We start from the raw sequence: 11,796 nt of genomic DNA on the forward strand, positions 1-11,796 counted from the left end.
ACGACATACTAAACTATGACATTTTTGTCACATTTTGGACGACATACTAAACTATGACATTTTTGTCACATTTTGGACGACTATGATATTTTTGTCTTATTTTGGACGACATACTAAACTATGACGTTTTTGTCACATTTTGGACTTACTAAACTATAATGTTTTTGTCACATTTTGGACGACTTTGATATTTTTGTCTTATTTTGGACGACATACTAAACTATGACATTTTTGTCTGATTTTGGACGACATACTTAACTATGACATGTTTGTCAAATTTTGGATGACACTAAATTTTGGGTAACACACTAAACTTAAAAAACTGCGAATAATTTCCACAAACACATGAATGGGAGACAATCGATGAAATGATCACAACCCAGCCCAGTTTGGATCCTCACAGCTTAAGAGACTGACTCTTAAGCTGTGAGGGATGATTCCACCAAAATACCACTTTGTCTAAATACCTTAAGTTTTAAAGGTTCAATCCACCCAAATGTTACTCCTTTACCAGCACAAGTCCTGCACCCGACGACATCGGCAGCAAGAACAGCAGGCGTGCTCGAAATTTAGAACAGCTTGTGCTGTGAGATTCAGACTTCAATGTCTGAGGTTGTGAGTTCAAGTCTGGTGATGAAGTGAAGTTTTTGAGTTCAAGATTGAATGTAAACGGACAAAAGCTCTAAGAAAACCTAAAGAACTGTGGGAGCAGGTGGCTCAGTGGATGAAAACACTGATGTCTCGGTCTAAGGTTGTATTCAGGACTTTAACTATCTATTAAGTACTAGCAAACTATACATCAGACATTTTCACTATATAGTTTGAGAAATTTCGAAATAAATGTCCCATATTGGCACTTTTTAATTGAAAAATTAGCAACTTTGAGATGTATTAAAAACTACATTTTCCATAAGTTCTGTTCAACACTGACTAGGTTGTGTTCAGGACGTGTGACTTCTACCACAGTAAATCAGACATTTTCACTCGAACGGAAATATACGCTTAAAGATCACATATTTGCGCTTTTTAATTGAAAATGATCAACTTTGAGATGTAATAAAAACAAAAATGTTCATAGCTTGTGTTCAGGATATCTATGACTTCAAAATGACAGACCCCATTATCTTATTGTAGCGTATGGTCAAAATTCCAATGGTCGCACCACTTTTACATATTCCTCTAATTTTATCAGAGCGATAGTGTTTTCACGTGTTTTAAATGACGTTTATGAAGGAAAGGTTTGAGCTCATTTTGCTTTCAAAGACAACATTTTAGTCAAAATGTTTTTAATGCTTGGTGATGCATTTGTGATTTTCATGGGTTAACAAATAACGTCTGATCTAGTTATTTTTAGAATATCCTATCAACTCATGCCAAGTAATAACCATGTAGTTTTCAAAGTCACACGTAAGTAAGAGTCAGGGCTTTCATGACTTTAACAAAATATACAGCATCTTCTATGGTGGCTGTGGATGGACAAACTGAGGTCTGTCTGTGATATTTCTGTTACCTGAAGGCTACCGTAGATAATACAGTACTCTCAGAAGAGTTGGATTCATTTACTATAATCAAAGTTTTTAGTACCTATTAGAGCAATGTTAAGAAAAAAAACTCAATTATTCTAACAGAATGAATGTAATTCCCGTTAATTTGAGTAATCCTGGACCATTAATTTCTAAGAGCCATGTTTGATTAATCAATCAATCAACACATAAATCTAATGTAAAAGGCAGGAGAAATTTTCAAATCAGTGACTCTCCAAAAAGATTTATACAACTGCATGTGAAAGTGATGGAATGACAGGTAAACAGGAAGTCTTTGTCTGAAAATACCTATTCATTTCGTATTGTCATTTTTTTTTATCTTCTAAACGTTTAAAAGACAATACTAAAAGCACAGGAATGCCTTTTCGTTTCATGCACCTTTAAAAGGGATGAAGATAACTAACTGTTGTACTGGACATATTACGCCCTCTTCTGGAGAAACTTTCACATGACATGCATTTTATTTCTATTCATCACAACTCTAATATAATACCTGACGATATGGGGAAGTGTATGTAATTAGATTTGTGTCAATATTTTTATAAGCAGATAAAATAAATATTGATTTAATCATTCAAAAATATTGTATTTTACACTATATCAGAACATTTTAATTTAACAATAAAATTAGATCTGTGGAAGTGGACTGCACAGTGAGCAGTCTGTGATTTGAGACAGCCGATGTACAGTTAAAACTAATATTAGCAATTCCTTTCAAGCCAACATGGACTTATTACACAACCATATAAATAGTCTGAAATTAATGTAGTCTATAACCTCTCCAATATGTAAAAGGTACAGTGTAAAAGATGTTTTATTTCACCAACAACTTATGTGTTTTAGTGATTGTTTCATGTTCCGGCTGAGAATCCCTCACCTCACCCTCCCTCTCCAAATGTTTCCAGAAGAACTGACGTCGCCTTCAATTAGTGTCACAAACTTAAGATGTTCAGTTTGTCCACTGCAGGCTTTAGAAGCACATGGTGCTCCAAAATGGCCGCCTTTGCAGAGCAGTACCAGCTCCTTATCTATATTTTATGGCTCATTCTAGACACTTAAATAAAAACAATTATTCCATCATCATTTTCTGCCAATTTCTACTTACTTTTACACAGTGGACCTTTAAGTGCATTACACAAGTGTTCTGCTAAGTCCAACATTATGGATGAAAGATGTGTGCCTGGTATAATTGGCAACACCAGGATTTCCATGTTACTAATAGGGATGGGGATGGATATCAGTACCAGTCCAATACTGGTCAAAATCACTGGATCTGATAAGAGATAAAAACTTTAAATCCAGTACAACCCAAAAATCCTACAAGTGGCATGCTTCACTATCCACGGACTGTAAAAACGTATGTGTTTTTTACAGCTTCATAGTTCATACATGGTCTAAAATAACCATCTGTCTAATACCGGTAGATACCAGTTGTGATTTAGGTTTCAGAGATTCAAATCATCCCATTATTACAAAAATTACAATCTGTGGCAGCGTCTCTACCATTGTCTCTAAAACGCAATCCTGGAGTTCTTCAATCAAGCATTTTCTATTTCATTTTGAGAGGTCCCATGGGCATCTAAATCTGCATTAAAGGACCAGTGTATGATTCAGTGGCACCTAGAGGTGAAACTGTTTATTACAACAAACTGAATATCATTTAGGCATAGATGTAGGGCTCTGTGGAAGAGGACCTGTCCAAGTGTAGGATAAAGGGCTCACAAGATATTTATGTTAGGGAGCAGTCAATCCAGAAATCATGATTTTAATATTACATGGACATCATAGGCGATTCCTTGCTGTGGTGTATTTGTTAAAAGGATAGTTGTTTTTTAGAGTGTTGTATGAAGTACTGACACATTATCAACGCTGACTTTGTGCCATTGCCATTGACCCAACAGGTATCTGGACTCTCTCTGAAAACAGTGATGCCACCAGGGACAGACTTCAGCATATAAATGTGATATTCAATACTTTACAAATTACATGTACACCATATTAGGTCTACAGTAGTATTTTAGAAGTATATTTGCTGCTTTTCCTCACAGATCAACAGACTTTTCCAGCTGGAAACTGAAGTCTGTAAAACGCTAAAACTCTGCACCAAAGTCCATAGAGAAAATGAGCATTTTTACATGACAGCACAGTTATCCCTAGATGCCTCTATCAATAAAGCATTCTTCAAAAATTCTTTATATATTTTGTTTTTGGATTTAATTGTGTGATACAAATTGGGCTGAAATGATAATGAATTAAACACATTAAACCGTTTCGATAATTCTGCTTCAATGTTTTCTTAAGAATTAAAACTAGTATCAGCTTCTTTAATGTGAATATTTTCTGGGGTTTTTTGCTCCATACAACAAAGAAAACATTAAAACATCATTTTGGAACAAAAAACAAGACAAGTCATTTTAGAGCATTGTCATTTCCAGGTTTGACAAACACTGATCAACATTTGTCAGCATTTTATGGACCAAACGATTATTTGATTAATCGAGAAAATAATCGACAGATTAAATAATAAAGAAATTAATTGTTAGTTTCAGCCCTAGATACAAATTTAACAAACGAGCAGTAGTAGTTTCTGTGTGCCGGCAAGTTAAAAATGCTGATTTTCTTAATGGACTTTGGCGCAGGAGTGACAGTTTTTAAACTTCCTGTTCCAGCCAGAAAAGGTTGCCCTACTGTGAGACAAAGCTACTGAAGACGTATGCAGGTGTAGATATTTAAGCGGCTAATATAGGTTCTCCTTTCCATCTCTGTTGGCAGTCATGTTAACAGCGAGTGTTCAGCTCCCAGGTAGGTCTACAGAAATGGCACAAGATGTTAAGAAACAGGTGGGTGTCATACAGTGAAAACTGAAGGAAATGTGTGATCCCTAAATGTATCAAATCCCTGTTGGCCCTGCTTTACTCCTGTGCTTTGTACATCCGTCAAATCGTGGTCATTTGTTTTGGGGTTTTTTGACAACCTTTACCAGACTTGACCCAAAAGTTCAGGGAAAGTTAAGATCTGTATCGGCAGAGAGCTTGCTGTTCAGAGAGAGAAAAAGAGATGCATTAATATCAACAGCACAACAAGACACAGTAGATATGTGTAACTCAAACTTAATGAAAATATGATTTATTTGATCCAACATTTCTCAGAGGCCATTTACTTCAAACAATATGTATCCAAGAGTTATATAATATATACACATTTACATTTTGTCACACTTAAATGATCAGTTTCATCACTTAAAGCAGATGTGTGTAATTTTTTTTTTTTTACATGTAAATATATACAAGACAAAGTTCTGTGACAATTTAGCTTCAGGTAGCGTTGCTCCAAATATAAACAGGAGCAGCTGCAGTTGGCCGTCCAAAAACTGCAAAAACAACTACAGCTACTGGTGTGGAGTTTTGGTGAAATAAAAGCCACTTATACCGTTTGATACCGATACTACCTTTAAAAAAATACCAGGCCACGTTGGCAGCAGCTTGTCCAGCCTCTTCGCCTTCCACCAGCAGAATCCACTTCAGCATAAAGAAAAATAGGTGGTGCTAAATGAAATTATCCTTTTGTACAGTGGTGCAAGTTCACAAAGAGCTCAGTTCTGACCAAAACAGAATATGCTTATTTACCCCCCCCCCCCACAGATTACTGCTTTCCCATTTGTGTATTTACGTTTTTTTCCCACTCTTTGTGGACCTTCACCTTTATCTTAACATCTTAGCGTTCAGGATACTTTGTTTCAACTTAGTGACATGTTGACTAAAATTAAACAATTTCCTTTAAACAAACCATTAACAAAGGAAATAAAGTACTTAACATCGACTAACTGGAAACAAGAACTGAATAAAAACTGGAGTTACAAAAGGTCGCTGCAGGACGCTTTCAAGCCTGTGAAAATCATCAACAAAAGAAGTCTTGTCTTGACTGATCCTTACCATGGAGTCAAGCAGGTAAAGGTGTTCAGAAGCCACTCAGCCCCCATGGAGGATCAACCATTACCTAGAAGAAACTGTCAACAAGGTTTAGCAGTAACGTGTACTCAAACCATCATCACACAAAAATGCACATGCACATTCAGCAGTTCTTAGGTAATTTTAGCTAACAGTGTTCATCCACCTTCAAGAAAGTTCAGTCTCAAATTCTGAAAACAGATTAGTACTTGACCCTACATTTTGAGCGACGTGCTCGCACTCTGTGCACACTTGGTGCAGAACTCCACAGAGACGTGGTTCTTGTCCACGTGCAGACACACACCACCGGATGTCTCTTTCTCCTCCACTTTCACACGCTTCCTGGGTAAGGCGTAGTCGTGGTCGTTTTCGCCGGGCCCCTGGAAAAGCGAGGAAGATAATTTCATCCCATTCACACCGCTCAGTCTGGACAAGAGCTGGGCTAACATGCTCTCATTGGCCAGCACAGCTCTCAGGTACCTGGTCTCATCTTCCAGTTCCTCCACTCTCTTGGTCATCTGAGAATTTTCCTGTTTGAGGGTGTTGTTTTCAGATGACAGGACGCTAACTTTCCTCTCCAGGCTGTTGACGTACTCTTTCTTCTTAAGACGGTTCATTCTGGCAGCGATGGCGTTTTTGTTGCTCGGGCAGCTTGCGTGGCTACGCCTGTTCTTGTTCTTTAAATCATATTCCATTCTCTCTGGAGATGAGGCTGTAGAAGCGTCGAACCCAGAATCTTGTTCCTTGCCGTAGTACATGCCAAGATCAGCAAGCTCCATATCAAGGATGGGAGACATTGAGTCTCTTTCAAGAGTCCATGCCATGTCTTCGATCCCAAACAGGTCATCAAGCACGGCTCCACTGGCGTCAATCTCCTCAGCCAGGAAGCTTTCAGTAGGACTGGGGAGATCTTCTACAGTTTCCACTGCATCCATCACTTCAACCTCAAGAGACTGAGTGTTGTTCATGACGCGGCCTCTTCTTCTGGTGATCATCGTAGATCTACAGTAGAACTGCAAGGACACGGCAATATCTTATAATTTATCTCCTGTAGGGACAAAGAAGACACAGTGTAAATGGGTAATCTAGCGTAAAGCAGCTGAAACATTTAATTTAATGAAGCTAGTTCGTTTGTTCTTCTTCACACCGATCACGACAGTGACAATCAGTACTATTCTTTGATCAAAGTCAACACAGGAAGACTTTCAAGGTCAAAGACAAACTTCAAACCTAAGGAATGCTGTGTATTAAGTAATATTGCAAACGTAATTAATCCCGAATCCCTCAATAAGATTAAATTTTGCTTACAAAGTGCGTCGAAATCGTAACATTTACTTATTCAGATTAGGACATTCTGCTGTAAGGTGGTAATTAAAACACGATTAAGGTAAAGTAATTTACTGATATTTCTTTTCCGTCTTCTTTATGGCTTATCATAAACACGGCATTTCAAAAGTTGTCAAAAGTCATATTATCTGTTCTAAAAAAGAAAACAATTGGTTTCACCATCTTAATATTTAATATAATTCCCTCTGACAGCCTCCATTTTAAAATAGGCTTAGAAAAGCCTGTGTGTGTGTGTGTGTGTGTTGGCTCAACGTACGATCAACGTAACAGGCTTATTATGTAAGCTAGGCCTGTTAGCTTTAGCACTAATACTTTCTCACACGTACGTTACATGAATACGTCATCATTCGCACGCTAACACTTATGTCCAACTGTATGTGCTATAAAGGCTATGATTACACGTTAGAGTTAATATTTTTCTGTATTTCTTTTACTTTTGTTGTTAGTAAAGCGCGCTGGCATTAGCATTCTAGCTTGCTAGCCGACGTTAGTTGTCCTTGCTCTTTCACGCCGAGCTAACGTTAGCTGAATGTGGCTGATGGTAGATAAAAACCAAAAACATCCTCGCTGGATGTTGAGGTGCATTTAAAGACAATATCTATGGCTATGCGTGAGCGACAAGCGCAGGCTCGGCTTTTGTTAGCCGCAGCTAAAACACAAAGTAAACTAAAAGACATGAGGCGTTCCCGCGTAAACTCACCGTACAAATCAGAAAAAAAAGACGCAAAAATTACAAGCCACGGAAGCAGAATCGCCTACAAAAATTATGTTGGCTGCGAAAAGATCTTCTTTAACGACTAAAGCATGAAAATATGACAGAAAATGAAGCGACGATCTGAAGAATCTGACTGAAGTCCAACGCCGAAGACCGGATATCACTCTTCTTCTTTGGACTAACAACACAGCCTACATGTTACACTCCTGCCCTCTTGTGGAATTCTTCGTCTTCTTTTCTGAGGTTTAATGGCGGTTGGCAAACAACGATTTGGTGCATTACCGCCACCTCTTGTGGAATTAGCTTACTACTACATCACAAATGGAAAGATAAACAATACAGCGTGGTTACTCACTAACTACGTATACACGTATATATACGTACATATATACATGTATATATATATATACATATATATATTGAAGGCTGACTGTTCAGTTGAGTCATGTGAGGAATTTGTGTTTTGCCAGAGGCTTCATAATATGACAAATACTTTTGAAAAACTGTTCCCATATCAAACATTAAGCATATTATATATGTATATATATACATATATATGTATAAATACACACATACAGACATCTAATTTATATATATATAAATATACATATCTATATATATATAATAGTTCTATAATATTGTAGCCAAATCTTTCATCCACAAGGCAACATTTATAAAGACCACACCCATATTTACATGCTTTTATAATGAGATCCAACTCTATATAACTAAAGTCCCTGGCTTTTTATTTCAATTTATTTTATATTTTGTACCTATTGTCTGTGGCAGTGTTGTTTTACCTCAAAAACACAATCATGTTCCCTCGGGAGAGAAAAAACTTTTTATTTAACATAAGTGCACAACAGAAGATAGAGCTCATGTTCTCCAATAGACAAGTGTATTAGCAGAAACTGAACTTGTATGACAGATGAGAGAAAGGAAAATAAATACATTACATTTGCATGTCACCCTCTTATATGACGAATTTAAAATCTGAACTCTTTCTATGGTTTGAATTGTACTAGAAATAATGTAAACACAGTAAATGACACAAAGGCTTAAAATGACTAAGACTTGGCCAGATGAACAAACCGAGGGCTTCACTTCTGTGGACTTTATGTTACTTCATGAAATGTGGTGCATACTAGAGGCTGAACAATTAATCTAAATCTTATCGAAATCACAACAAAAACATCATTTTAGATTAATTATCATGTCATGATCTATACACATCTTATTCTGCAGAATGAAGAAAAATTACCATTCCCTCTGATATTGCAAATCTTATCACAATCGCTGTCATAATAATCGCAATTAGATATTTGTTCAAAATTGTTCAGCCCTAGTGCAAACAGTCATTTAAAAACAATCATTAGTTGCCATCTAAGGCTGCGACATACAATCATTTTCCTAGTCGATTAATATGTCATTGATTATCTCAATTCATTGAGCAATTGGTCAATAAAATGTCCTCAGATGTCTACAGTTATTCGGTTCTAATGGTTTCTTTGTGATATGGAGCAAATAAAACCAGAATATAATCACATTTGTGAAGCAGAAAAACTGAAGAGCTTGTTTTAATTATTTAATTAACTTAATTATATACTTTTTTTTAGGTTTAGTTGCATTTCTATGACAGTAAAATTGAATATCTTAGGTTTTAGGAGAAAATATTTGATAATGTCCACTTTGATGACATTTTACATGACTAATGTTTGTGAGTTGCAGCCCCTAAACCAGTCCATCTACAGTCCAACACCTGCGTAACAATCTTGTTTTGTGCCTTAACAAAGTGAAGGTTTTGATGATTTTTAGAGAGACAGTTTGGTGATGAGTGAGCAGCTGTGAAGTCTGAAGTTAAAAAAGCTGCAGTCCAGACTTCAGCTTGTTCACGTCACTGTGGCTCCACAGGAGGCCATCTGCCGCCCTCACTGGCACGGACGCTCCCGTGGCACCGTGGGCCACACTGCTCTCCATCTCCACCGGCTGGTCAAACACTGTCATTGTCGAGTAGTTTTCCAACATGAGGCACGCGGGGTCATCTGACTGTCCGGGGACTTTACCCAGAGGAATGTCCTTCCATGAAACCTTATCAACGCACACCTGCCACGGAGAACCTCGCAGAACCCTTGCCGTGTCTGCCAAACTGTCGGCCGACGCGTGGAACTCGCTCCGCTCAGAGTGAGCCTGGGAATGCAGAGGGTGGCCTTGGCGCCGCAAACACCGCAGCTTCTCGTGCAAACTCTCCAGAGTGTATACGGGCTGCTGCTGCTGCTGTCGTCGTCGTCGTCGTTGCTGCTGCTCCTGCTGCTGCTCCGTGTAAGGGTCAAAGTTTGAGTGTGAGTTTGTCTGCGTGTAGATGGAGCAGAGCTTGAGGAGCCCCTGTCTGGTTTCCTGGGGCAGAGGATGCTCCATATCATCCAGGATTAACTGGAGTAAGTGAGGCGTGCTGGCACCGGGGGCGTCCAGGCAGGCAGAGAGCAGCTGCTGCCACCTCAGCTGGAGGCGATTCACAAAGATCTTGTCTTTCGTTCTGGCCTTCTTCTGGTTCTTGGTCTCACTGCCGATCTCGGACTTCTTGTTGCAGAGGAGGAATTCAGAAATCCACGCAGACAAGTAGAAAGCCCTGTGGTCGTTGGGCTCCTTGGAGAGCAGCTTCAGCTCGGCAAAGAGCTTCTCGAGGAGGAGGTGAACGAAGACTGGGGAGTTGAGCATCTTCAGGAGGGGCAGCCAGAAACGTTGCACAGCTAGAGGGAGTTTAGGTTTGGAATCACTGGCAGAAGTTTTGCAGCCTAATGTCTCCAGTTGTTCAACAGTAGGAACCATAAATCCTTCTTCCAACATCACATCGAACAGCAGCTCACTGGACTCCAGAGCAAACTGCTTGATCTCACCCAGTAACCAGCTCATGTCTGCGAAGGGCTCCGGCCACTGGCTGCTGTCTTTAGCATCAGGGAGCTCATTTAAAGTCTGGTACTGCTCCTTCTCGAAGGAAATCAGGAGTTCACGAGCGTTCTTGTACACCTCCATTTCTTTCTGCCTCGCAATGAGCTCGTCCTCCTGACGTTTCAGGTCCATCCCCTCGTCTTCTCCATCCAGCTGCGTGTCCCAGTCCTCACTCGGGCCTCCTCCCAGCTGCCTGGACCAGTACTCGTGTTGGAGCCACTCCAAGACCACCTTACAACCTTTTCTGCACCACTTCAGGGTGGGAAGCTTACGGTGCGTGACGTCATGTCTCAGGTTGACTACCCACTCGGGGATGTTGAGGTTTCCGGCCAGTCTCCTTAAAGGCCGGGCCATTTTACCCTGCTGACGCTCAGTGATCAGGTTCACGAACCGAACCAGAGCCGCTCCGTAGAGCAGGACCAGGTCGTCTGCGCTCAGCTGTGCAGTCCGGTCCAGCACCTGACACCGCACCAGGTCCGCGGTGCAGTCCACGGCCACGGGGCAGCTGCTGGCGTACCTGCACTTCCAGGCGGAGATTCTCTGCAGTGCAAACCGCTGTAAGGACGAGTCTTTGGAGTAAAGATACTCCAGAACCTGGTCCCACTCAGCTTTGTTGAGCCACGCGACCACATGGCGCCTCTTCTCCGAGCTTTTCTTCTTCATGTTCGCGGTGGACGCGGCGCACACTTCAGTGGATTCACAGAAACCTGCTTTAAGAACTTACAATCACGTCGGTTTCTTCCTCTCAAACCGAGTTATTTCTTCTTTCTCGCAACGTGAACAAAACACCACGAACTACGAGTTATCGAGTCTAAAGGAAACATCAAATCCCGGATGTTAGCTTTCTTCTGTTTATTTTCCTGCGTCGCGTCAAACAGCTTTAACGCGCATTACCGCCACCTACTGGCCTGGAGATTAAATCAGCAATCAATGCAGGACTTTAGTGTATTTGTTTAGTTATGTTTAGTGTATTTATCCATCATCTACCGCTTTATCCTCCACCAGAGGGTCGCGGGGGGTGCTGTGCCAATCTCAGCTACATCGGGCGATAGGCGGGGTACACCCTGGACAGTTCTAGTGTGTTTTTATATAAATAAATATATTTTACTATAAAATTACTTAAAATAATTTTTCAACAAACACAACAAAACAAGAGTTGAACTAAAAGTTTTAAAAGCAAATAAAGTGTGAACTACAAATAATGTAAACCTCAGGAAAAGTCAAGCGCTGGGGTGCCTCTGAGCAAGGCACCAGCAAATCAAACTAATTCTGATTTTACACACACACACACACACAC

The 11,796-nt window shown here is 39.8% G+C and overlaps 2 protein-coding genes across 3 annotated transcripts; both read right to left on the reverse strand.

Moving 5' to 3' along the window:
- Positions 1-4,654: 4,654 nt before the first annotated feature.
- Positions 4,655-7,753, reverse strand: crebzf (CREB/ATF bZIP transcription factor). Of its 2 annotated transcripts, XR_009241739.1 has the most exons (3): positions 7,539-7,753; positions 5,477-6,539; positions 4,655-5,062 (listed from the first exon to the last, which is right to left on the reverse strand). XR_009241739.1 is itself a non-coding variant. In XM_058643354.1 (2 exons), the coding sequence occupies exon 2, from the start codon at positions 6,484-6,486 to the stop codon at positions 5,707-5,709; it is 780 nt and encodes a 259-aa protein (XP_058499337.1). In that variant the 5' UTR covers positions 6,487-6,539; positions 7,539-7,753; the 3' UTR covers positions 4,655-5,706. The 2 variants fall into 2 exon arrangements, 1 of the variants encoding a protein (XP_058499337.1); XM_058643354.1 differs by having other exon boundaries at positions 4,655-6,539.
- Positions 7,754-8,380: 627 nt separating this feature from the next.
- las1l (LAS1 like ribosome biogenesis factor) lies at positions 8,381-11,336 on the reverse strand. Its single transcript, XM_058644114.1, has one exon. The coding sequence runs from the start codon at positions 11,160-11,162 to the stop codon at positions 9,411-9,413; it is 1,752 nt and encodes a 583-aa protein (XP_058500097.1). The 5' UTR covers positions 11,163-11,336; the 3' UTR covers positions 8,381-9,410.
- Positions 11,337-11,796: the final 460 nt, after the last annotated feature.

Source organism: Solea solea, chromosome 11, assembly GCF_958295425.1.
Source record: "Solea solea chromosome 11, fSolSol10.1, whole genome shotgun sequence".
NCBI lineage: Eukaryota > Metazoa > Chordata > Actinopteri > Pleuronectiformes > Soleidae > Solea > Solea solea.

What these genes read in the sequence shown, in the direction of transcription:
- crebzf (XM_058643354.1), bottom strand. Translation starts at nt 6,486, where the DNA reads ATGATCACCAGAAGAAGAGGCCGCGTCATGAACAACACTCAGTCTCTT.
- las1l (XM_058644114.1), bottom strand. Translation starts at nt 11,162, where the DNA reads ATGAAGAAGAAAAGCTCGGAGAAGAGGCGCCATGTGGTCGCGTGGCTC.